We start from the raw sequence: 23,313 nt of genomic DNA on the forward strand, positions 1-23,313 counted from the left end.
GGAATATTCCAGATGGCATTAGTAATTTGGGGGAAGACAAAGGTCACTGTTGCATCTCACATAGGTGTTCTCTTATCTACTCCCATCATCACAAGTGTCCAGGCACCCTCCACATGTCTCCCTGGAAATGGGAGAGAGCTCAGATTCCTGTGAAGCACATTGTGTCCCCTCCATTGTGGACATGATGCAAATGGGACCAACCAGAGATGGGATCCAATGTGGTATGTTACCTTACGTCAACAATAATGACAATGCCAGCTCACATTTTTTAGTATTTATTGTTTCACAGCAAGTTTTCTAAGCAAATTCCACCAACACAAGAAATCTAATAGGTACTTTTTTTCATTTTTTTAGTTTAAGAACATAGGGGAAGGGAGGAGGATCTCTAGTACTTGACCTTTAACACTACAGGGTCACTTTCAGCGGAGCTGATGGGGTTGGAGATTTTACACTGGTAGTTCCCTGCATCCTCTCTCCTGACAGGGTTTATGGTGAGGATTCTATCATCCTGGGACAACGTCATCCTCCAGTTGAGCTGCAGCCTGGTACCATTGAATAACCAGTAGGTGGACCTCATATTTGAGCAGCAAGTCATCTCCACCGCATCCTCATTCTCTTTGACTGTGGTGCTGCTGGCTAGGAGTATGGGCTCACTCAATTGCGCTGTGAAGAAATAGAGGGTGAGAATGATTGAGTGTGGGCTTCAGACCTGGGGCCATGCTCCTGCCTCAAAGATCTAAGCCCTGACTCTGATTGTTATGAGGGTAATTTGGTTCCACAATAAAAATTAATTAATTCTAAATTTGCCATCACTCCCCGGACCAAATCTACCCCTCTGAACTGGAGAGCCCGAAGAAGGAAGGATATGAGCCATTGATTGCTCTAGTGATCCAAAAACATCTAATAAGGCCACTGGGATTGGAGGAAAAGATGGGGCTATGACTGCAGATAGACCTCAAGTGACTCAGAGCAATTTCTCATGGTCTGTGTGACTCTGCTTAGGGACTATTTATCCTTGTGCCTCACTTTCCCCTCAGTGAAGTAAAATGAATATTTGACTGCCAGGCTGACAAAGTACTACTCATAAAATATTCACAGTATAGGACATAAATTTTGGGAAGGAAAACTGCTCAAATGAGAGGCATTTGTTATTGATGGACTTCACGAGAAAATCTCCTGGGCTGCCAGGAGAATCTTTACTCCTGCTCCTCCCTTGGGACACTAACCTTTCTCTGGAATCTCCTAAGTCACCCAGAACAGTCAGCTAATAATCTATGGAGCTTGTCCAGTTGTGCTCTGCACACACAGTCTCAGGTGAAGGACCATGCTCCATCTCTGCGCTGACGTGGCTCTTAGGTTTGAGCCCCAACTGGTGACCAGCTCAAGAGCCTTGTGCCTCTGGCACATGGGAAACTGTTGCTCTCACTCAGCCCTTCCCAGGAGGCAAAACCCAACCAGAAACAGGCTCCCCAGGTCATCTGGAGTCAGGACATTGTGACTTGGGCCTGGAGACTGGCTGCCCAAGCTGAGCTTCTCTGTGAAGAACCCAGGGAGCCCCTCAGGCCAGGTTCTTACAGAGCCATGCAGGGTCTATCTCAGGGACATAATTGAGGAAAGGGGCCCAGGGACCTGGACTGATACTGGTCTCCCCATGCTGACTCACACCCATCAAATTGGTCCTTCTCTCTGTGGCGAATGTCTGTGGGGCTGGAATCTGGGAAGGGAACTCTAACCTTAGGAAGTTTGTCTCCACTGTGTGTGTCCTGCACTAAATGCCCAAACCCAGCTTGGGACATGATGCAGAGGCAGATGGAGGGGAGTCCAGGGCTGGCAGTCCTGTGTGTGAAGTAGAATTCACCCCACCCGACACATAGAGGTCAGAGATCAATCACTCACTGTAGACGCTGAGAGATACCAATCCATATGCTTTTTGGTTATTTTGAAGGTGAGCTACTACCCTGTAGAGTCCTTCATCGCCAGTAGTGAGGTTTCTTATGAGCAGGGATCCATCAAGGTTTGCTGACTCTCGACCACTGTATCCGGGCCCTTTTAGATATTCATCTAAACCCAATATATATATACCAATTAAATTAGAGAACTCCGTCTCTGTTCCCCTGTACCACATAAAGGCTGTACTATCGCGAGGACTATTGCGGATAGGTAGAATCACATCCTGCCCTTCAGCAGCACCAGTCGAGACAAAAGCAATTTTCGCAGTGGTGGGTGGGATCCAGATGGGAAGACAAGAAGGGAAGACTAGAAAGGAAGAGAGAAATTGATCAGTATTTTGATCTATGCATTGGGATGGAGAGATGAGGCATTTCTCTTCAACTCTCAGCCTTGGTCTGTGTGTGAGTTCGTGTGTGCATCTCCTTGGTCGAGGTCAGCAACATTGCCACCATTGCTTCAGCACCTCAGAACCTATGCTTTCTGTTTTGAATTCTCTTTCCCAACTGTCTGTGTGCTGTCCTCCTTACTACCCTCAGAACCCTGTTGACACTCAGTGGCCTTCTTGGAAGATCTTCCTTGGCCACGTCCTCTAAAGACGCTCTATCTTCACTCTCTGACCTTTCCCCGCTCTGTCGCTTTTTGGACACTTGTGGGTACCTAATATCACAAGTAGATCTCTTCTCTATTTTCTCCCCATATAGTGTGAGCTGCAAGTGGGCAAGGGATTTTGGATCTTGTGACCCCTCAGTGACTGCAATAGGCTGCAAACACCTGTGGGTGCATGAATGAGTGTTTGCAGGCTTGACCATGTCCCATTTCATATTTTCCCATATTTGTAGTTGGTGGGGACAATGTTTAGCACCCCTGGTTAAAATGTTCCTGCTATCACCTGAAATAAATTGTTATTACTGTGGTCAGTTGTCAAAATTCAATACTCTGTGATGAATAACTTAGCAAATGAACCGCAATTGAGGTTTTCCTGCCCCTCACCACTTTCAAATCGTGATATTTTGCTGTTGCTGAGCACCCTCTCTCATCCTATTCTGTGCCCCTGTGCTTCCACTCAGGTCCAAAGAGAAGCCCTTCCTCCCCTTCCAGAGTGCTGTTCTCCCCAGGGAATCTTGGCCACTCTCCGACTCCCAACCTCCCTTCCATTCCCAGGGATTATCCCCTCCTTACCAGCCAGCAGGAGCCCCAGCCAGGGGACAAGTCCTCTGTGGGCAGAGGCTGCAGGGAACTCCATGGTGACTGCTGCCTGCTCTGACCCTTCCTCTGAGAGAAGAGCTCGAGGTCCAGTAAGGCTCCCAGGCACCTCTGTCCAGACTGGTGGGATGTGCAGTCCCTCCTTCCTGTGTGCTGAGCCTCCTCCTGGAGCAAGATAACCTCCCTGGTCATGTGGGCCAGGGCGTGGTCAGGGTCCAGGACCTCCCTTTTCCTCCCCTCATTTTTGCCAACCCTGTTGCCCCTTTCAGTTTACCTTTTTTCTGTATTTTGGTTTCCTGGAAACTGCTGAAGTCTTTGACAACACACACACACATACAAACACAAACACACACACATGGACAGACACATGCCCAGTAAAGCACTTCCCTAAGGCGTCTAGTTCCTGGTCATTCTCCGCAGCTCCCTGTCAGTGCATATTTGACTTTTCCCTTCAGAGCAAGCGGTCTGCCCCCCCACAGGAATATTGTCACAGGGACGCCCTGGATCTTCATTGGATCTCCTGTGAAACTTTGTAAGGATTGGGATGCCCAGGTGACATTTTAGAAAGGCTTCTTCAGCAGCTGCACAGCTTGCATGGATGCCAGGATCAAACCCTATGATGTGAGGGTGGGGAGCCCTGCCCCTCTCCCGTGCACAGGACGTGTCTCCAGATCCTCTTAAAATGCAGATTCTGACTCAGCAAGTGTGCAGTGGACCAGAGACTGTGCATCTGACAAGCTCTCAAGAGAGGTGGGTCTTATTGGCCTGTGGAGCCCACTTGCAATAGCAAAGCTGAGGGGGCACATGTCCTCCTGAGAGGATGACCCCTCACCCCAGCATTGGCCCCTGCTTCATCTTGGTCTTAGGTCTGCCAGCACCATACAGAGAGCCCCACAGGCCACAAACTGGGTATTGTTTCTGGTTGTGACACAGAAACTCAGCTGGGCACTGGGTCTTCCCTGTGTTCTCAAATGTGCTGGGAAGATGGGATTTCCTTCCAGCAGGAAGACCACAGAGGTGACTATCAGTGAGGAGGGGTCAAGCTAGGTGATGACTGCAGATGGACCCTCCCTCTATCTCAGGTTGTCACCAGCCTGGCCATTGTTTCCAGAGACAGAGTCCACATCACCATGGGTATCCAGGAGGACATGCAGTTTCCAGGTGTGAAGGGTAAGGTGTAAAGCAAGGACTATGGTGTGAGCTCAGGTGGCTGTGGCCTCCATGGTCCTTGGGAAATATTTTCATGGATACCCTCCATCTCTTTGTTGGTTGACCCTGTCCATGTCCTCCATGACTATTCGGGCAGCCTCTGTCCTCTACCTGGGGGACTTTTTTGAGGTCACCTCGTCTTGCCCATGTGTGGTTCCAGTTATGATTTGGGGAGCAACATAGAGATTCCTGATAAAGCAGCTGCCCCTAGACCTTCTCAAGGTAAGAAATGTCCAAACCTGTAGAGGATTGTTTTGAGTATTTCAGCTGAATTGATGTCATATGACTGCAAGCAAGATCTCAAATCCTGAGAAGAACAGCAGTTTTGTCACTTATTTTATACATTATAATCAAAGGAGAAGATGAAAAAGTTGCATGAAATCTATTGGAAAGCGAGAGAAATGATAGCAGGGAGATTTCTAAAAATACATTAAAAGCAAAATGGAGAAACACGTATTATTTTTACATTGGAGGGTCCAGGATAGTTAACATTTATACCAGGTACAGAGGCTTGCCAGGAACCAGGCAACAAGAGCGCTATGGGTTCTTGTATTGTGGCACTACAGACTCTGCCTTCAATGGGTCTAGCAAAGAAAATTTGCTAGAGGAATGTGATGTCAAAAGTATGTTATCCATGATGCATAAGAACAGGGAAAGGGCTCACTTAACGTAAAGTCTGACATTTGCTAAGGAAGCTGTGGGCCTGTGACATGACTACCTGCCATCACCTGCCCAGTTAGGCATTTGTGATCAGACCACACTGTGCATCACTGAGCTTGTCAGGCATGCAATGGGGCCCACTGGGCTTATCAGGTTTTTCGCACAGCCCCTTTTTCATTCACAGTTTCAGGAAAGAGCAGGTGGGACAGCACAGGCAGGACGGAGGGACCTAGAAAAATCTATTGGATTTTCAGGGCATGGAAATTGGTCTCCTTCTTCACCTCCTTAGCCAAAGCCCAGATCAAGTGTGGATTTCCTGTGTTTTGTAAGTGCGTGTCAATATCGCCCCATAGAAAGCAAAGGGAGACCTGCAGGCAATGTCAGGTACTGCACTAGGAATGCTGACCAGGATCCAGAAGGTGGGAGCTCACTGTGAGCCCTGGACAGAGGTGAGCTTTGACCTTTAGACTAAGAACCCAACATCCAGGGCCCGGTCCCTGTGTGTCTATACCTCCTGACTGCATCCTAGGACAGGCTGGGGCCAGTGAGAAGCCTGGCTGTGTCCAGAGTATTATAAAACCATTGTTCAGAAAGCTGCTCCCTCTGGTGGATTTGCTGTTTCAGGAGGATGTGCTTTCTGGGTTTTCAAACCCAGGGTATGGTGATGGCTCTTTTGGGAGAGGGTGCTGGCCTGGATGGTTGATCCCAAAAATGCCCTCTGAGTTTCCCATCACAGCATTGGGATATTGCATACAGTCATCTGTGTCCCTGTCTGTCATCTGCTCTAGGCCTCCCGACAGGGCCCAGATTCTGGAGGAGCTCCACATGGAGTGTCAATCAGGGGACTCAGTAGGTTCCTCTGTTAGGGGAGGTGAGACCCCCGTGGGACCATTAGCACCTCTCAGATGGAAGCAACCCTAGATCCTGGGTTCTCCTTTCCCATCCTGCTGAGGAAGTTCCCCTTGTTCCCCAGGACACCCTGGGCTGGTGAGATGTCTTTAGGGGCCACAAGCAGCTGTATCCACATCTGGGATCTGGGGGATGGGAGTCATCCCCTAATTTCCTTGAGGTGAGGGTGAGCACCCTCCTGCCTTGGTAGAAACTCTACCTGGGATGGAGAATCCAGAATGTCTGGCAGGTCAGGGATCTGTGATGAAAGGAAGAACATGGGCTGCTTTCCAGGCCCTGAAAGGATGAGTGTGGGGAAGGTTGTGATTTCCAGGCAAAGAAATCAGAGCGGTCTGACCCCTCACTGTTAGGAGGATCCTGTCCCCCTTTCCTGACTGTAAGTGGGATAACAGCTGACTTGGGACATCCCCGTGTAAAAAGGGCTGTGGCTTCCTCCCAGGATGACACCAAGCCTTCGGATGGATAAGGAACATGATCTGACTGCACGTGTCACACAGGGTGACAGGCTTCCAGTATATGGTTTCCCTCATCCATTTAATGAGTGTTTACTGAATATCTGTGGTGATTCAAGTCAGTGCTGGTCCCTGGGAATGCCACAGAGAGCAGGAAATACATGGGCCCTGCAGTTGTGGAGTTTAACTTGTAAGGAGAGACAGGGTCTCAGATAAACGTTCCATAAACATTTATGTAGAAAAGTCTTTCACACAAAGAATTACATGCTTGTAAAATTATTAAAAGGCTAGAGAAATGGAAGTTAAAGAGTTGGCACTGGAAGTCAGATATTAAGGCCGTGCTGGCACAGCCCCCTTCCACAGGTAAAGAATGAGCTGTGTCTGCCAGAGGCCACCCATTAGTCAACACAATAGCAGAAATAAGATGCCCATCTCCTTTCCAGCTTTCAAATTACACACAAGTGCATCTCAAAGGCTGAGTTTATTTAACATCTGGACTCTTAATCACAAGGAGTGGGGTAATGGAATATTTAACCTTTCAGTCTACCTGATATAGGAGGGAACATGGAAAGGGGTGGAATATAAATGCCATGTGCCAATACATGGCATGTCTGAGTCCACATGCAGGCTGTGGGACTCTAGGCAACTGATCCCACCTCAAAAAAGTTCGGTCTCCCTATGTGATATCATAGAAAGGTATTTGTTGTTATTTCCTGGTTCTTAGAAATGAGCAACAAAAATACTTTGAATTTTATGATTTATAAGGGTGATAAGAGTGTCTTTTGTGGTGAGGAAGAAACTCTAACAGACCTGTGGATAGATACAAGGTAAGGGCAGGTCACCATAAAGACAAACCCTTGCTTAGAAGCAGGGATTATCCTGAAGAGATGAGGGTTCATAAAGTGTGTAGGAATTTTTGGGAGCCTATGCAATAAGTGTTTAAATCTATAGATAATTTTTATGGGTTTACTTGAGCCAAATTGATGAGAATTGCTAGCAAGCCAAAGCTCAATGGACTGAGAAAATCCTTCAGAAAATTGGACTTCTACTTCTTATTTTATACATTACAATCAAGGCAGAAGGTGTAAGGGGTTACAAGAAATCCATTGGTGAACTATTTGAAGGCAGGAGAAAGCAAAGTGGGGAAATCTCTGAGATTGGATAAACAGTAAACCAAGTAGACACATACTAATTTTTCATGGATGGGTGCTGAATAGTTAACAGTTAACAATTAACATGATGACAATAACAATGAGGGGTTCTGCGGTGCAGTAGGAAGTCTGGAAATAAAGAAATTACACAAACATTCCATAGGTATGCTACTGTACACAGGCTCCGTTAAACTAAAGATTGGCCTTTGTTAGGGAGGAGGTTGGCCTAAGATATGACTATCCACCATGGTTCACTTTTCTTTAGAACATTTTCATTTCAGATCATCCTATGTAGTTACTGTAGATCTCTGAGTTTGTAAGCCCCAACGCAGGCGTCCCCTGAGCTTGTCAACTTGAGTATGAAGACCTTTTATGTCAACACTTTCAAATTTTAGTCATAAGTCAATCTAAAGGATGCATTAATGACCAACGTTTGGATTGGATAATGTGCTCCCACAGTGCTAAGAAGGCTCATTCCAAAGAAGCCTTAGTGTAAACATTTGTCTTGCTGAACAACGGACCATTGGGGATGGGCCAAGACTACAACCTTGGATGGAAGTCAAGGCTGAATTTTCTCAAAAGTGAAAAGCAGGTAAATGGGAGGCAGGCAGGTTCCATGGGCCTTCACTAAGAAAAACAGTCTGGATTATTTCTAACCTATAATCCAAGTTTTGCTATCTGACTCAATTCTCTGTATTTTGCCTCTACTATGACATTTACTCATAGTTTTAGGGCAACCTATACATCTCTTCAATTATTATCATCTGACCAAGAGATGGGTTGCCATTTACTATGGCCCCTATATTTCCCATTGGAAACACTCAATAATAACTATTCATTATTAATCTGATTCTTGCTAGTTTTGTATTTAAAAGCTATAACCTTAAGGTTTATGCAGAAACAAGGACATAAGAATACAATGCTATAAATTACAATTTCCATCTAAACATTCCAAAGTCAAGGAAGACAGTAAGTTTAATCAGTAAATTTCCTATGTCTCAACAACTGTTACACAGGGCATTGTTTGTAAAGCGTCTATTTTAATTAATAAAGTTAGTAATCCTTGCTAGGTTAAAGTGTAATCATATTCCCATAATCAGGTTCTAGCATTCATACAAAAAATATCTTCCTCAACATTTCTTCTCTACTAACTTTCTACATCTACCCTTGTTCTTCTTGGTTTATCGCTTTTTAGTCATTCAAAAATAACCAACTTCTGGAAACATGCTCATGTCACTAATCATCTGAGAAATGCAAATCAAAATGACTATGAAGTACCATCTCACACTCTCAGAATGACTATCATCAACAAATCAACAAATGACAAATGCTGACAAGGATGTGAAGAAAAAGGAACCCTCATGCACTGCTGGTGGGAATGCAGACTGGTGCAGCCACTGTGGAAAACAGTATGGAGTTTCCTCAAAAAAATTAAAAATGGAACTTCCATTTGACCCAGTAATTCCACTTCTAGGAATATATCCCTAGAAACTAGAAACACCAATCAGAAAGGATATATGCACCCCTATATTCATAGCAGCACAATTTACAGTAGCTAAGATCTGGAAACTGCCTAAGTGCCCATCAGCAGATAAGTAAATTAGAAAACTGTGGTACATCTACACAATGGAATACTACGCTGCTGTAAGAAAAAAAGAATTATTACCATTTGCAACAGCAGGGATGGAACTGGAGAACATTATGCTAAGTGAAATAAGCCAGTCAGAGAAAGATAAATATCACATGACCTCACTTATTTTTGGAATATAATGAACAACAAACTCCTGAACAAAAATAGAACCAGAGACAGAGAAGCATGTCTAACCGATGAAGGAAGACTGGGAATGAGAGAGTAGGAGATCAACAAAAGGACTTGTATGTATACATATGAGTATAACCAATGGACCCAGACAGTAGGTGGGGTGAGGGCATGTGCTGGTGTGTGGAAGTGGCCAGGTAGAGGTCAATGGGAGGAAAAGAAAAATCATGTAATACTTTAAACATTAAAAAGTTTAAATTTCTTTAAAAGCATAAAAATGATTTTAATATTGAAAAAAATAAAATAATAATCAACTTGCCCAGCCAGTGTGGATGAGTGGTTGTGCATCAACCCATGAACCAGGATGTCACCGTTCAATTCCCATTCAGGGCACATGCCTAGGTTTCAGGCTCCATCCCCCACAGGGGACATGCAGGAGGCAGCCAATCTATGAATGATTCTCTCTCATCATTGATGTTTCTCTCTATATATCCCTCTCCCTTCCTCTCTCTGAAATCAATAAAAACATTTTTTTTAAAATAACCAACTGATTAGGAAAAACTACTCACTTTTAAATTCTCTTAAAAACAAACACTTTACATTTCTTTCCTTTGCTATAGCATTCTTTCTAAATTCAAAATGTTACCAGAAAGGGAGCCAGGTCCTGAACGGATTTGCTTAAGGCCAGCCTACAGTGTGTGAGTTCTTGACTTGGTGCAAGAAACATTTCACAGCATGAGTTCAGGTGATTTAGAAAATATGTTTTTAAAGCTTGGAACAGTGAAACAAGGAAAGGCTGAGGATAGAGGCGGTAGGGGAGAGACTAGGCAGGGCTGTTTGGGCTCTCTAGAAACATGGGAATGAAGTGACTCTGGGTGAGGCTGCTGTCAGCTCACGGGCAAAAAAGTTTGGGGGACAGGTCAATGGGATTAGTCCAGGACAAGCTGCTGCTGCTCATTGCTCCCCTGGTTGCAATCTGAATGGAAACCTCATAAAGATTAAAAGGAAAAAAAAAATCACTCAAAAAGAAGATGGGGCCGGGGGCGGGGGAGGGGGGTCTGTTCCACAAGGAGGGCCCAGGCTGTCTTTTCTGTCTTGAGCTATTTTATTTACTTTCCGAAGGTGGGGATTTAGCGGGGGACTCAGGGGAGATTTCAGTAGGATTTTCATCAGCTTTCCCAAGTGTCCCTTTTAAGGGTCATGGTCTCTAATAATGGGTCAGTGCCAGGGCAGGCAGTCCAAACCTCATTATCAGCAACATTACAGGGAAGGAAAGTCCTCCCTGGGGCCAGTTTTGCCCATTACTAGGCACCCAGGGATTTGCACCCTGATGGCCTTCTGTATCTGGCTGTAATTTGCTTGGCCAGTTTGTTTAACTACCTGTCTCAGTTGCCTAATTACACTTGACAAGGAATTTTCCTAGCTTCTTACTATCCTGTCTCAAAAAGAGAAAACATAAAATTATTATTAATAATACAAAAGGTATCATATAAACCTTTAGTCATTATTAAAAATTGGGCTATATATACAATGTTGAAAAAAAGTTCAAAGAACAAGTTTAATTATTATTATCACTAGTATTCACAGACAGGTAAAGAAAATCAATTTGTAGTTATACGGGCCTTGTCAGTGTATTGGGATAGCTGTTGATCTCTGAGGTCAATGACCTCTCATTCTCAAGAAGTCTTTGTTCACTATATGTGGAGGCCAGTGTCAGACACAGGGGCAGATGTCCATTTCGGGTTGGGTACCTGATAGGGTCCCTTCAAACAATGTTGGAGAGTCTTTCATTGATGCCTTTTCCAATTGACAAAGTAAGTCATGGTCTTTGAAGTCTTCATGTGCTGAGTGCACTCCTGTAAAATAAATATCACTACTTTATCTGTCCGTATAAGCTGGTTAATAAGTTCCTTATAATAATGCAGAATGTCTCCTTTTTGTAAGGTTGGTTCACATGTCCCTTCATCTAGATACATGGGGTGACTCATGACTATTTAATGAGGAGAAAAGCTATGTGTTTACCAAAAAAGGAGATTCCAGGTTGAGAAGAACCATAAGGAGGGCTTTAGGCCAAGGGAGATTAAAAGCTTCTGAAAATTTACCTAGTTGAGTTTTAATTATATCATTTGTATATCACACCAATCCAGAGAACTGGCATTATAGGTACAATAAAAAGACTAGTAGAATAGGCCAAACATTAGAAATGAATTGTATTTTTTGAACAGTGAAATGTGTCCCTCAGTCACTGTAACTCATAGGAAATTCCCCAATAGGCATTAGGTTTCCCCAATAATCATTTACCTTTCTAACTGTTGCACTCCTTCAAGTGAATGCCTCAACCTAGTGAGAATAACATACAAATCATAACTAACACCTATTTGTATTCCTGACATGGTATCACTTGGATAAAACTCCATTACCATCTTTAAAATGGATCTAAAAGAAGTAGGAAATGACCTTGGGGTTCATGGAATGATTTTCCAGGGTTATATTTACACAGTAGAACATCTGCTACACAGTTTGCAATCTATAGAAGGAAAAGCAGTGACATGGAATCCAGTGGTCAAAGATTGGAGAGGTAGAAGAAAAAACAGCAAGGCATAGAGAGAATCTCTGGGATTAGATAAAAAGTAAAGCCAATCAATGCATACTTCTTTTATATTGGTTGGTATAAGATAGTTAACAGTAAACAATTAGCATGATAACAATAACATGAAGGGGCCTTGTGCTTTCTGCTCTGGGGTTGTGAGGGGTTTGGAAAAAAGAAAATCACCCTGACATTCAAAAGGTATGTTATTGTAGATGCCAAAACTCATGGATGGGCTCAGTTAATGTAAAGACTGACCTTTGTCAGGAAAGATACCAGCCTAGAACATGACTACCCACCATGACTCACTTTAAGTTAGAAGGTTTTATTTTCAGACCATCCTGTGGGGTTACTTAAGGTTTCTGAGTTTGTATGGCCGCCACACAGGCCTTTCCTAAGCTTATTAGGTTGAGTATGTGGCCCCTTTTTCATTCACACAGCCCAACCCCTTAACCTTTTGGGAGGAGAGAGGAGCTAGAGATCATTACCAATGGCTGATTATTTAAGCAATTATGACAACATAAGGATACTTCCAATAAAAACCCTAAACACTGGGTTCAGAAAACTTTGTGTTGATGCTGGAAGGCTGAGCACTCAGGGAAAAAGTTGAATTTTCACACCTCTCCCTATGCCTTGATCTGCCAGTCTCTCCCATTCAGATATTCCTAAAGTGTAGACTTAGAATGAACCAGTAATAGTAAGTAAAGTCTTTTCCTGAGTATTGTGTGGGCTTTTTCTCTTTTTTTTTTGATAATTATAAAGAATGAGGGGTCATGTGAACCTCCAAACCTGGAGTTAACCAGGCCAAAATGTGAGTTACCTAGACATCCCATTTGTGATGACGTCTGAAGTTATGTTACTGAGCCTTGAAACTATGGGGTCTGCACCCACATCAGATAGTTAGTATCAGAACTGAAATGATTTGTAGGACACCCCATTGGAGAATTGGTTTTTGATGGGAAAAAACAAAAACAAAACCTTCAGGTCATATAAAAACTACCCGGCAGGGTGATGCTAGAAGTGATTATGATATTGTCAGTGATCAGCCTGTATTAGGTGCTCAGGGAGTTTGAGAAAACTTTTCTTTCACTCCCCTCTCTCACTAAGCCCTCTTTCACCTTCAGAGTCCACCTTCACCATTTTCTTCCTCTTCTCACAGAATGAGGCTGGAGGCAGTGTTTCTGATCCCAGGAGCAGTGGAGGTACACGCCTGTAAGTCTATTCATATTGTTGTCCACCCTGAGGTGGGATCTGTTCGCCTAATTCCTAGGCAACCAGTAAACTGACATCAGGTTGCAGTGAAAGGAAAGAAAGTATATATTTCAAAGGTACAAATGAAGGGCAATGGGGCAGCTGATGCTCAAAGACCAGAACTCAAAGTGGATTCTGTTTAGGGACTTTTAAGAGGAAAAAGTCATGACATGGGGTCCAGAGTCATGGGTTTTCAAGATTGGTCAGTTATGCTGTAAGTACCCATCATGTGACTTATTTCTCCACAGCACCATCCTGGCTAGGGTCGTTGGTTATTGGGGCCTAGAGCTCTTCCGTCATGCAGACAGCCCAATGTTCTGAAACCCATTTTGGGGTTGGGTGGGTTATGTTACCTTAAGAGCAGAAAACATCTATCCATCTTGTGCTTAGCAGACAACATCTTTCTCTTATCTCGAGGAATATATATTCTGCAACTTGTTTCACTGACTAGTTTCCAGACTCCAGGCCGCATCTGCATTCTTTCCCATCATACCTGCTGGTTATATTTTCTATTTATGCTTTAACTAGAAATCATAATATCCAGACATGGGAACAAAAGATAATCTTCCTCTCATCTTTTAAATTCTTCTATATGAGTTAAAAATCAAATTAACAGAGACAGATTAACAGGAAACAATGTACAAAGTCTGATATATGAACAAATATACTGGAGCTATAAGAATAGAGACCAACGGAAGCATTGAGTAGTGGAGGCTTATATGACATTCTGAAGCTAAGGGGGAAAGTGGTGTGTGGTTTGAGGCTTCAAAAGGCAGGAACATTGGCATGGAGATGCCAAAGCAAATGTGAATATTCCCCCTGGAGCTGGTCCTCCATCTATACACATTCTAGGCAGTTTAGTGGGAAGGTCCAAGGCTTATTTCTTAAAGCTTTTTAGCCCCAATAAGTATATCAAAATCAATACCCTAAAAGGCACATCTGGGGTAAACACTCGGGTTCCCTTGACAGCAGAATCCTGACTCTAAGTAATGTTTAAAAGTTTAACTAAAAGCTCAAATCTAGTTACCTAGTCATTGAGTACCTAACTAATTACCAAAACAAAACAAAACATAAAAATACTGCAACCTTGCTCTTTCAGTCTAAATATGTCCACTTCTGACTTCTCATTAGAAACAAAAAGTAAAAGATACATTGGAATCTGCTAATAAAAAATTTCTTCATTCCTGGAGAGCACCTTGACACACTCACATCATCCATAGCTGTTCAGGAAGAACTAGGGTCCTGAGACCCTGACTCATGTCTCAGATTAGTGTTCACGCCATCACTACTCACTGCTTAAGCAGTTCCTTCGTTGTTTTTGTACATGTCCCTAATTTTGACTAGTATGTGAGCTTCTTGCCTGCCTGGAGGACTCCTGTCACATCTCTATTGTTGAGGAATTGGGGGAAGGACTCTTGCCAAGGGTTGCCAGCTAGGCTTCAATATCACCAGGCACTTTCATGTTTAACTTAATTTATTTCCAAAATGTGTACAGCATGAATGCTGGAGAAAGGTCCTGATGTGACTTACAAAAACAAATGGGTTCATAAGGGCCCCTGCAGGCATGGTAACTTTATGGCATCTCTGTATTTTTTCAGCCACTAAGAGATATTGTGTATGAGTGTCCAGGATAGGATCTGATTATTCATTTGTCGATTCTTGGAATATGTAATGTATTCCTATAATGTACCTACCCATTATTATCCAGGGCCCTAGAGGCACGAGAGTGGATGAGAGAGACAACCTGGACATTAGTGCTGATGTCCAACTATTTATTTTTTATGACTTTCTAATAAATCTTTATTGTTCAGATTATTACAATTTTCCTCTCTTTTCTCCCATAGCTCCCTTCCACCCGGTTCCAACCCCACCCTCTGCCCTTATCCCCCCGCCCCCTCCAACTGTCCTCATGCATAGGTGTACGATTTTTGCCCATTCTCTTCCCGCACCCCCACAACACTTTCCCCCCAAGAATTGTCAGTCCACTCCCTTCCTATGCTGGATTCTATTTTTTTCACCAGTTTATTCTGTTCATCAGATTTTTTATTTACTTGATTTTTAGATTCACTTGTTGATAGATATGTATTTGTTGTTTATAATTTTTATCTTTACCTTTTTCTTCTTCCTCTTCTTCTTAAAGAATACCTTTCAGCATTTCATATAATACTGGTTTGGCGGTGAGGAACTCCTTTAGCTTTTTCTTATCTGTGAAGCTCTTTGTCTGACCTTCAATTGCAAATGATAGCTTTGCTGTGTAGAGTAATCTTGGTTGTTGGTTCTTGCTATTAATCACTTATATTTCTTGCCACACCCATCTGGCTTGCATAGTTTCTGTTGAGAAATCAGCTGGCAGTCTTATGCGTGCTCCCTTGTAGGTAACTAACTGTTTTTCTCTTGTTGTGTAAAATATTCTCTCTTTGTCTTTTGCTCTTGGCATTTCAATATGATGTGTCTTGGTGTGGTCCTCTTTTGATTCCTTTTGTTTAGGGTTCTCTGCGCTTCCTGGACTTGTAAGTCTATTTCTTTCACCAGGTCGGGGAAGATTTTGGTCATTATATCTTCAAATAGGTTTTCAGTATCTTGCTCTCTCTCTTCTTCTGGCACCCCCATAATTCGGATGGTGGTATGCTTGAAGTTGTCCCAGAGGCTCCTTACACTATCTTCCTATTTTTGGATTCTTATTTCTTTTTGCATTTCCAGTTGGGTGTCTTTTGCTTCTTTGTATTTCAAATATTTGACTTGATTCTTGCATTCCTCTAGTCTGCTGTTAAATCTCTGTATGATATTTTTTATTTCAGTCAGTGGATGCTTAATTTGTAATTGGTCTTTTTTCTACTCCCCGAGGGTCTTGCTAAATTTATCGGCCTTTACTAGACAATTCTTAAAAAACATAATAACCGTGGTTTTGAACTCTATATCCAGTTGTTTGCTTTCCTCCGTTTCTTTCATTTGTGATCTGTTTTTTTGTCTCTGCATTTTGTCTGCTTTCCTGAGTTGATAGAGTGGCTTTGTGTGCTATTTGTCCTATAGGGCCCAGAGACTCAGCCTCCCCAGTTACCTGAGGTGGACACTCTTGGTGCACCCATTTGTGGGCTGTGTGCACAGTCTCGTTGTAGTTAAGTTTTTATTGTTTTTAGTATCTCTGGGAGGAATTGACCTCCAGGACAATTGGCTATGAGGATCAGCTGTGTCTATGCTAGACAAGTTCTTTGCTGGAGACACCCTTATGAGACAAGACTTGCAAAAGCCTCTGTGCTCAGCTTGGATGGGGCGGAGTCTCAGGGCGGAGTCTCAGGGTGGAGAAGACAGCATTGGTTTCCCTGTCAGCCCTGCCCGAAGAGGCCCCTGAGTCTTAGTGTCCCAAAGTAATCGGTAATCACTGCAAGTTCCTCTGAGAGAATGCCACCCTCCAATATCGTCTACTGCCAGACAGTGCAGTTTCTCCCCAAATGAGCCTGGATCCCCAGATTCTTGCCTGGAGCTGGAGTTCAGCAAAGTCAGGAGCATTTGTCTCCTTCCCGCTTGAGAAAGCCAGCCAGGTATTGAGTTGCCCACCTTCTCTGTGCGTACGCGTCTCATTACCTCTGCCTTGCAGCTCCTCTGAGTCTCAGTGTGCTTTTCTCTTTCCTTCTAGTTGTAAAATTTCCATAGAGCAGGCTTTCTTGTGGTTCTGGATGATGTCCACGCTGTGTTTTAGTTGTAGTTTAGAAATTGTTGTGCAAGGCAGCAGTTTAGGTGTGTACCTATGCCATGACCTTGGTTTCACCCGAGGCTCTCAACGATTTATTTGAAAACTAATATCTAAAAGACACTTCAAGATGCCCTAAGATCCTTGATCACCACCAGACATATTACCTCAATGTGCTCCTCCAGAATTTTCCTGAATCTCTTTCTCTGTCTCACACACCCCATATCCTATCTTTCAGCAAATCCTCTTGAATCCATCCTTTCAACAAATACAGAAACTGACCCCTTCTTCCCACACTTGTCTGACCACCCTCACCTGTCACCTGGATGACTGCACTTGCCTCCTCACTGGGCTCCCTGCCCTCCGCCCAGCAGCCACTCAGATGCTGAGGAAAGTAGGCTAAGGTGAACATCCTGATTCCTTTGTGGAGCGGATTTTTCTGTCTGAATCTATGGCAGGAATGGGTGGGGGAAGGCAGAGAGGGGTCAAAAGTTCTTCCTGAGTTTTGTTTCATAAAAGCGTGAAATAAATATCCAAAAATAGGAATTTCAGAAAGGCTAAATTTTAGATGGCTTCACTAAACACGGATCACTTACTCCCACTGGGGCTCTGAGCGCTCCAGAGGCTCCTCAGATCACTCAGAGGGAAGCCAGACTTCTGGCTATGGCCTCTCCCTCTCTGACTTCATCTCCTCTCATCTCAAGCTCTGTCTCCTCCACCGAGCTTGTCTCGTTTTTGCTGCCCCAACATTTTTAAATAGAAAGAAATAAAAAAAACCCACACATGCCTTCTTTCACTCTATTGTGCTATCACATTATTACTGTTGTTTCTGGGTGGGTTACTGGGCGACTCCCCCAACAGCATGCCATGTCCATGAGGACTGGGATTTTGTCTTTTGTGTCTCACACTGCACCCCAGTGCTTAAAGCAGTGTCAGCAGATGGTGACCAGTAGGTTGGTCTTCTTTGATACATGAATAAAGAAGTTACACATGTGATCATGGTTGAAAGGATGACATATGGAGCGTGATGACCTCACATAACTAGGATTCTGATCTAGACTGAGGGACCAGGGAGACTTTCCTGAAGCGCGGCTGGGAAGTCAGGCCATCTCCTGCTGTGAACCCCACCTCAGAAAAGAGGAAGAAAAGTGGGAAACATTTTTTGGAGGATTGTAGCCACATAAGGAAAGAAATGGGAAAATTTGAAATTATGATAAGGATTGACACGGTAAGATGCAGGTTCTGCTAATTACAGGTAGATGATGTCAAAGTAAAACTTGAGCCACACAAATTTAGGGAGGCAAGAAAGTCCTTATTCAAGACCATGCAATAGGGCAGTGAGATTGACCTCAACAGCAATGAAATAAAAGGATGGGAGATTTTAAGAACAGGAGAAGGAATCACAGGCATCTGTGATTGCTTATTGGGTTGACAAAAAAGATAAATAAAACTCATGTAATCCTTGCAGGAGGGTTTTCATAATTTTTATTCTTGTTACATTTAAACCTCACTCAAGGATAAGTTTTTATTGATAAGAAGATAGAGAGAAAGAGAGAGAGAGAGAGAGAGAGAGAGAGAGAGTGAGTGAATGAGTGAGAGAGAGAGAGGTGAGAAAGAAAATACCAGTTGCCTCTAATAAATGCCTTGACCGAGGATTAAACATGCAAACTTTAGGTGTTCAGGACAAAGGGACAACCAATTTGGCCACAATGGTGAATATAAGCAGGTTTTTCACATCTTGGTTTCAAATGTTAACACCCAATTTAGGCTCCTACCCTTCCTCAGAGACTGAGACACAGAAAACATGAGAATTAAATTTTAACAGAATGGACCCAAACCCTCTAGGCAGATATTCTATGAATCATATCACTGGCAAGAAGTTGTTTTTTAAAAATGCACTTTTACTGATTTCAGAAAGAGGAAGGGAAAGGGGAGAGACATAGAAACATCAATGATGAAAGAGAATCATTGATTGGCATCTTCCTGCACACCCCTATTGGGGATCAAGCTTGAAACCCAGGCATGTGCCCTGACTGGGAATTGAACTATGACCTCCTGGTTCCTGGGTGGATGCTCAACCACTGAACCACTCCAGCCGGGAGGCAAGAAGCTTTTAAGTAGACTTAGGTATATTTCAAAAGGACAGAGAAAGAATGTGCAATTACAAATTGCAGTTACATTCCTAAAGAAAATGCTCTAAAAAAGTAGAGGTAAGAGGCCTAGTCAGGAAGAAAGGTTAGAGACTCTGAGTGAATACTGAGGCCTCTGGTTCATAACACAGCTACTTTCTGCACAGCGGAGGATAATACAATTAATCTTTTCAGCCAAGACCCAGTTTGCATTGCCAGAGTTCCTGCAATTTATAAAGAAGTGCAAGTTCCCAGCCATTTATAAATAGTTGCAAAATAACTGAAAGACTGAATAGAGATAGCATCTGAACTCCCAGAAGGCTGTGCTTCTGGAGTTTTCCATGGAGACATTACATTTCTCTCTATAACCACCTCCCCTATGATCAAAAGGCATCTCCAAGGAAGAAGAGTATTTTGATCCTATCACATGTATCGCAGGTGTCATTCAATTTGGCCTGATTAATGACCTAATTGCAGAGGAACTGATATTCACCTTCTAGTTTTCTCTGATGCATGTTTTTCTATGAAACCTAAGATGGGAGATTTAACAGCCTCTTGAGGTTAGGCGGCCTCACACTCACACTTCACCTGCAGTTTCTCTAGATTTGGGAGATGCCCTCCTCTCAAAGAGATTACAAGTCTTCATCAGGTCATAATTAGCTCCATAAAAGGTGAGGTCGTTTATAATTCTGTTTGAACTAGACATTTGCTAAGCCTTGCTTATATCAACAACGTTTCCAATTCTATTCTATCAACAAAGAGGACAGGGTCCTACTGAACTTATGCAAATAAGTCTATTGCCATAACCAAAAGAATACTCCAGAGGGCATTAGTAATTTGGGGGAAGACAAAGGTCACTGTTGCATCTCACATAGGTGTTCTCTTGTCTATTCCCATTATCACAAGTGTCCAGGCACCCTCCACATGTCTCCCTGGAAATGGGAGAGAGCTCAGATTCCTGTGAAGCACATGGCGTCCCCTCCATTTTGGACATGGTGCAAATGAGACCACCAGAGATGGGATCCAATGTGGTATGTTACCTTACGTCAACAATAATGACAATGCCAGCTCACATTTATTAGTATTTATTGATTCATAGCAAGTCTTCTACACAATTTCCACCACCACAAGAAACCTAATAGGTACATTATTTTATTTTTTAGTTTAAGAACATAGGGGAAGGGAGGAGGATCTCTAGTACTTGACCTCTAACACTACAGGCGCACTTTCAACAGAGCTGATGGGGTTGGAAATTTTACACTGGTAGTTCCCAGCATCCTCTCTCCTAACAGGGTCTATGGTGAGGGAACTCTTGTCCTGGGACAGCGTCATCCTCCAGTTGAGCTGCAGCCTTTTACCATTGAATAACCAGTAGGTGGACCTCACACTTGAGTAGCAAGTCATCTCCACTGCATCCTCATTCTCTTTGACTGTGGTGCTGCTGGCTAGGAGTATGGGCTCACTCAATTGTGCTGTGAAGAAATAGAGGGTGAGAATGATTGAGTGTGGGCTTCAGACCTGGGGCCATGCTCCTGCCACAAAGATCTAAGCCCTGACTCTGATTGTTATGAGGGTAATTTGGTTCCAAAATAAAAATTAATTAATTCTAAATTTGCCATCACTCCCCAGACCAAATCTACCCCTCTGAACTGGAGAGCCCTAAGAAGGAAGGATATGAGCCATTGATTGCTCTAGTGATCCAAAAACATCTAATAAGGCCACTGGGATTGGAGGAAAAGATGGGGCTATGACTGCAGATACACCTCAAGTGACTCAGAACAATTTCTCATGGTCTGTGTGACTCTGCTTAGGGACTGTTTCTCCTTGTGCCTCACTTTCCCCTCAGTGAAGTGAAATGAATATTTGACTGCCAGGCTGACAAAGTACTACTCATAAAATATTCACAGTATCTGACATAAATTTTGGGAAGGAAAACTGCTCAAATGAGAGGCATTTGTTATTGATGTACTTCATGATAAAATCTCCTGGGCTGATCCCTGGTGGATGAGCAGCTGCCAGGGGAATCTTTACTCCTGCTCCTCCTTTGAGACACTAACCTTTCTCTGAATTCTCCTAAGTCACCCAGAACAGTCAGCTAATAATCTGTGGAGCTTGTCCAGTTGTGCTCTGCACACACAGTCTCAGGTGAAGGACCATGCTCCATCTCTGCGCTGACGTGGCTCTTAGGTTTGAGCCCCAACTGGTGACCAGCTCAAGAGCCTTGTGCCTCTGGCACATGGGAAACTGTTGCTCTCACTCAGCCAATCCCAGCAGGCAAAATCCAAGTAGACAAAGGCTCCCCAGGTCCTCTGGAGTCAGGACATTGTGACTGGGGCCTGGAGAGGGGCTGCCCAAGCTGAGCTTCTCTGTGAAGAACTCAGGGAGCCCCTCAGGCCAGGTTCTTACAGAGCCATGCAGGGTCTATCTCAGGGAAATGATCAAGGAAAGGGGCCCAAGGACCTGGACTGATACTGGTCTCCCCCTGCTGACTCACACCCATCAAATTGGTCCTTCTCTCTGTGGTGAATGTCTGTGGGGCTGGAATCTGGGAAGGGAACTCTGACCTTAGGAAGTTTGTGTCCACTGTGTCTGTCATGCACTAAATGCCCAAACCCAGCTTGGGACATGATGCAGAGGCAGATGGAGGGGAGTCCAGGGCTAGCAGTCCTGTGTGTGAAGTAGAATTCACCCCACCCGACACATAGAGGTCAGAGATCAATCACTCACTGTAGACGCTGAGAGATACAATTCCAAATGCTCTTTGATAATTTTGAAGGAGAGCTACTACCCGGTAGAGTCCTTCATCGCTAGTAGTGAGGTTTCTTATGACCAGGGATCCATCAAGGTTTGCTGACTCTCGACCACTGTATCCGGGCCCTTTTAGATATTCATCTGAACCCAATACAAATATACCAATTAAATTAGATAACTCCATCTCTGTTCCCCTGTACCACATAAAGGCTGTACTATTGTGAGAACTATTGCGGATAGGTAGAATCACATCCTGCCCTTCAGCAGCACCGGTCGAGACAAAAGCAATTTTCGCAGTGGTGGGTGGGATCCAGATGGGAAGACAAGAAGGGAAGACTAGAAAGGAAGAGAGAAATTGATCAGTATTTTGATCTAGGCATTGGGATGGAGAGATGAGGCATTTCTCTTCAACTCTCAGCCTTGGTCTGTGTGTGAGTTCGTGTGTGCATCTCCTTGGTCGAGGTCAGCAACATGGCCACCATTGCTTCAGCACCTCAGAACCTATGCTTTCTGTTTTGAATTCTCTTTCCCAGCTGTCTGTGTGCTGTCCTCCTTACTACCCTCAGAACCCTGTTGACACTCAGTGGCCTTCTTGGAAGATCTTCCTTGGCCACGTCCTCTAAAGACCCTCTATCTTCACTCTCTGACCTGTCCCCGCTATGTGCCCTTCAGGACACTTGTGGGTACCTGATGTCACAAGTAGATCTCTTCTTCTCTATTTTCTCCCCATATAGTGTGAGCTACAAGTGGGCAAGGGATTTTGGATCTTGTGACCCCCTCAGTGACTGCAATAGGCTTCAAACACCTGTGGGTGTATGAATGAGTGTTCCCAGGCTTGACCATGACCCATATCGTATTTTCCCATATTTGTAGTTGTTGTTGGGGACAATGTTTAGCACCCCTGGTTAAAATGTTCCTGCTATCACCTGAAATAAATTATTACTGTGTTCAGTCGTCAAAATTCAATACTCTGTGATGAATAACTTAGCAAATGAACCGCAATTGAGGTTTCCCTGCCCCTCACCACTTTCAAATCATGAAATTTTGCTGTTGCTGAGCACCCTCTCTCATCCTATTCTGTGCCCCTGTGCTTCCACTCAGGTCCAAAGAGAAGCCCTTCCTCCCTTCCAGAGTGCTGTTCTCCCCAGGAGGTCTTGGCCACTCTCCTACTCTCAACCTCCCTTCCATTCCCAGGGATTGTCCCCTCCTTACCAGCCAGCAGGAGCCCCAGCCAGGGAACAAGTCCTCTGTGGGCAGAGGCTGCAGGGAACTCCATGGTGACTGCTGCCTGCTCCGTCCCTTCCTCTGAGACAAGAGCTCGAGGTCCAGGAAGGCTCCCAGGCACCTCTGTCCAGACTGGTGGGATGTTCCGTCCCTCCTTCCTGTGTGCTGAGCCTCCTCCTGGGGAAAGATAACCTCCCTGGTCATGTGGGCCTGGGCGGGGTCAGGCCTCAGGACCTCCCTCTCCCTCCCCTCATTTTTGCCAACCCTGTTGCCCCTTTCAGTTTACCTTTTCTCTGTATTTTGGTTTCCTGGAAACTGCTGAGGCTTTTGACAACACACACACATACAAACACAAACACACACTTGCACAGACATGTGCCCAGAAAAGCA

General features: G+C 44.0%; 2 protein-coding genes across 2 annotated transcripts; both read right to left on the reverse strand.

Annotated features, from left to right (window-relative positions):
* Nucleotides 1-267: 267 nt before the first annotated feature.
* Nucleotides 268-3,303, reverse strand: LOC307092667 (cell adhesion molecule CEACAM21-like). Its single transcript, XM_079760020.1, has 3 exons — nt 3,130-3,303; nt 1,897-2,256; nt 268-663 (listed from the first exon to the last, which is right to left on the reverse strand). The coding sequence occupies exons 1-3, from the start codon at nt 3,191-3,193 to the stop codon at nt 386-388; spliced, it is 702 nt and encodes a 233-aa protein (XP_079616146.1). The 5' UTR covers nt 3,194-3,303; the 3' UTR covers nt 268-385.
* A 16,714-nt stretch (nt 3,304-20,017) lies between these two features.
* LOC307092684 (cell adhesion molecule CEACAM21-like) lies at nt 20,018-23,085 on the reverse strand. The gene is made up of 3 exons (XM_079760040.1): nt 22,912-23,085; nt 21,676-22,035; nt 20,018-20,420 (listed from the first exon to the last, which is right to left on the reverse strand). The coding sequence occupies exons 1-3, from the start codon at nt 22,973-22,975 to the stop codon at nt 20,143-20,145; spliced, it is 702 nt and encodes a 233-aa protein (XP_079616166.1). The 5' UTR covers nt 22,976-23,085; the 3' UTR covers nt 20,018-20,142.
* Between the last annotated feature and the right edge of the window lie 228 nt (nt 23,086-23,313).

The sequence above is a fragment of the Cnephaeus nilssonii genome (genome assembly GCF_951640355.1).
Source record: "Cnephaeus nilssonii genome assembly, chromosome: 20".
Classification (NCBI taxonomy): Eukaryota; Metazoa; Chordata; class Mammalia; order Chiroptera; family Vespertilionidae; genus Cnephaeus; species Cnephaeus nilssonii.

Bases quoted from the DNA above. Each gene is read 5' to 3' on its own strand.
- LOC307092684 (XM_079760040.1), bottom strand. From the start codon at position 22,975: ATGGAGTTCCCTGCAGCCTCTGCCCACAGAGGACTTGTTCCCTGGCTG. The intron at 22,036-22,911 runs GTAAGGAGGGGA...CTTCCTTTCTAG, and splicing joins GCTGGGGCTCCTGCTGGCTG to TCTTCCCTTCTTGTCTTCCC. The intron at 20,421-21,675 runs GTGAGTGATTGA...ATTTCTTCACAG, and splicing joins TGTATCTCTCAGCGTCTACA to CACAATTGAGTGAGCCCATA.
- LOC307092667 (XM_079760020.1), bottom strand. From the start codon at position 3,193: ATGGAGTTCCCTGCAGCCTCTGCCCACAGAGGACTTGTCCCCTGGCTG. The intron at 2,257-3,129 runs GTAAGGAGGGGA...CTTCCTTTCTAG, and splicing joins GCTGGGGCTCCTGCTGGCTG to TCTTCCCTTCTTGTCTTCCC. The intron at 664-1,896 runs GTGAGTGATTGA...ATTTCTTCACAG, and splicing joins GGTATCTCTCAGCGTCTACA to CGCAATTGAGTGAGCCCATA.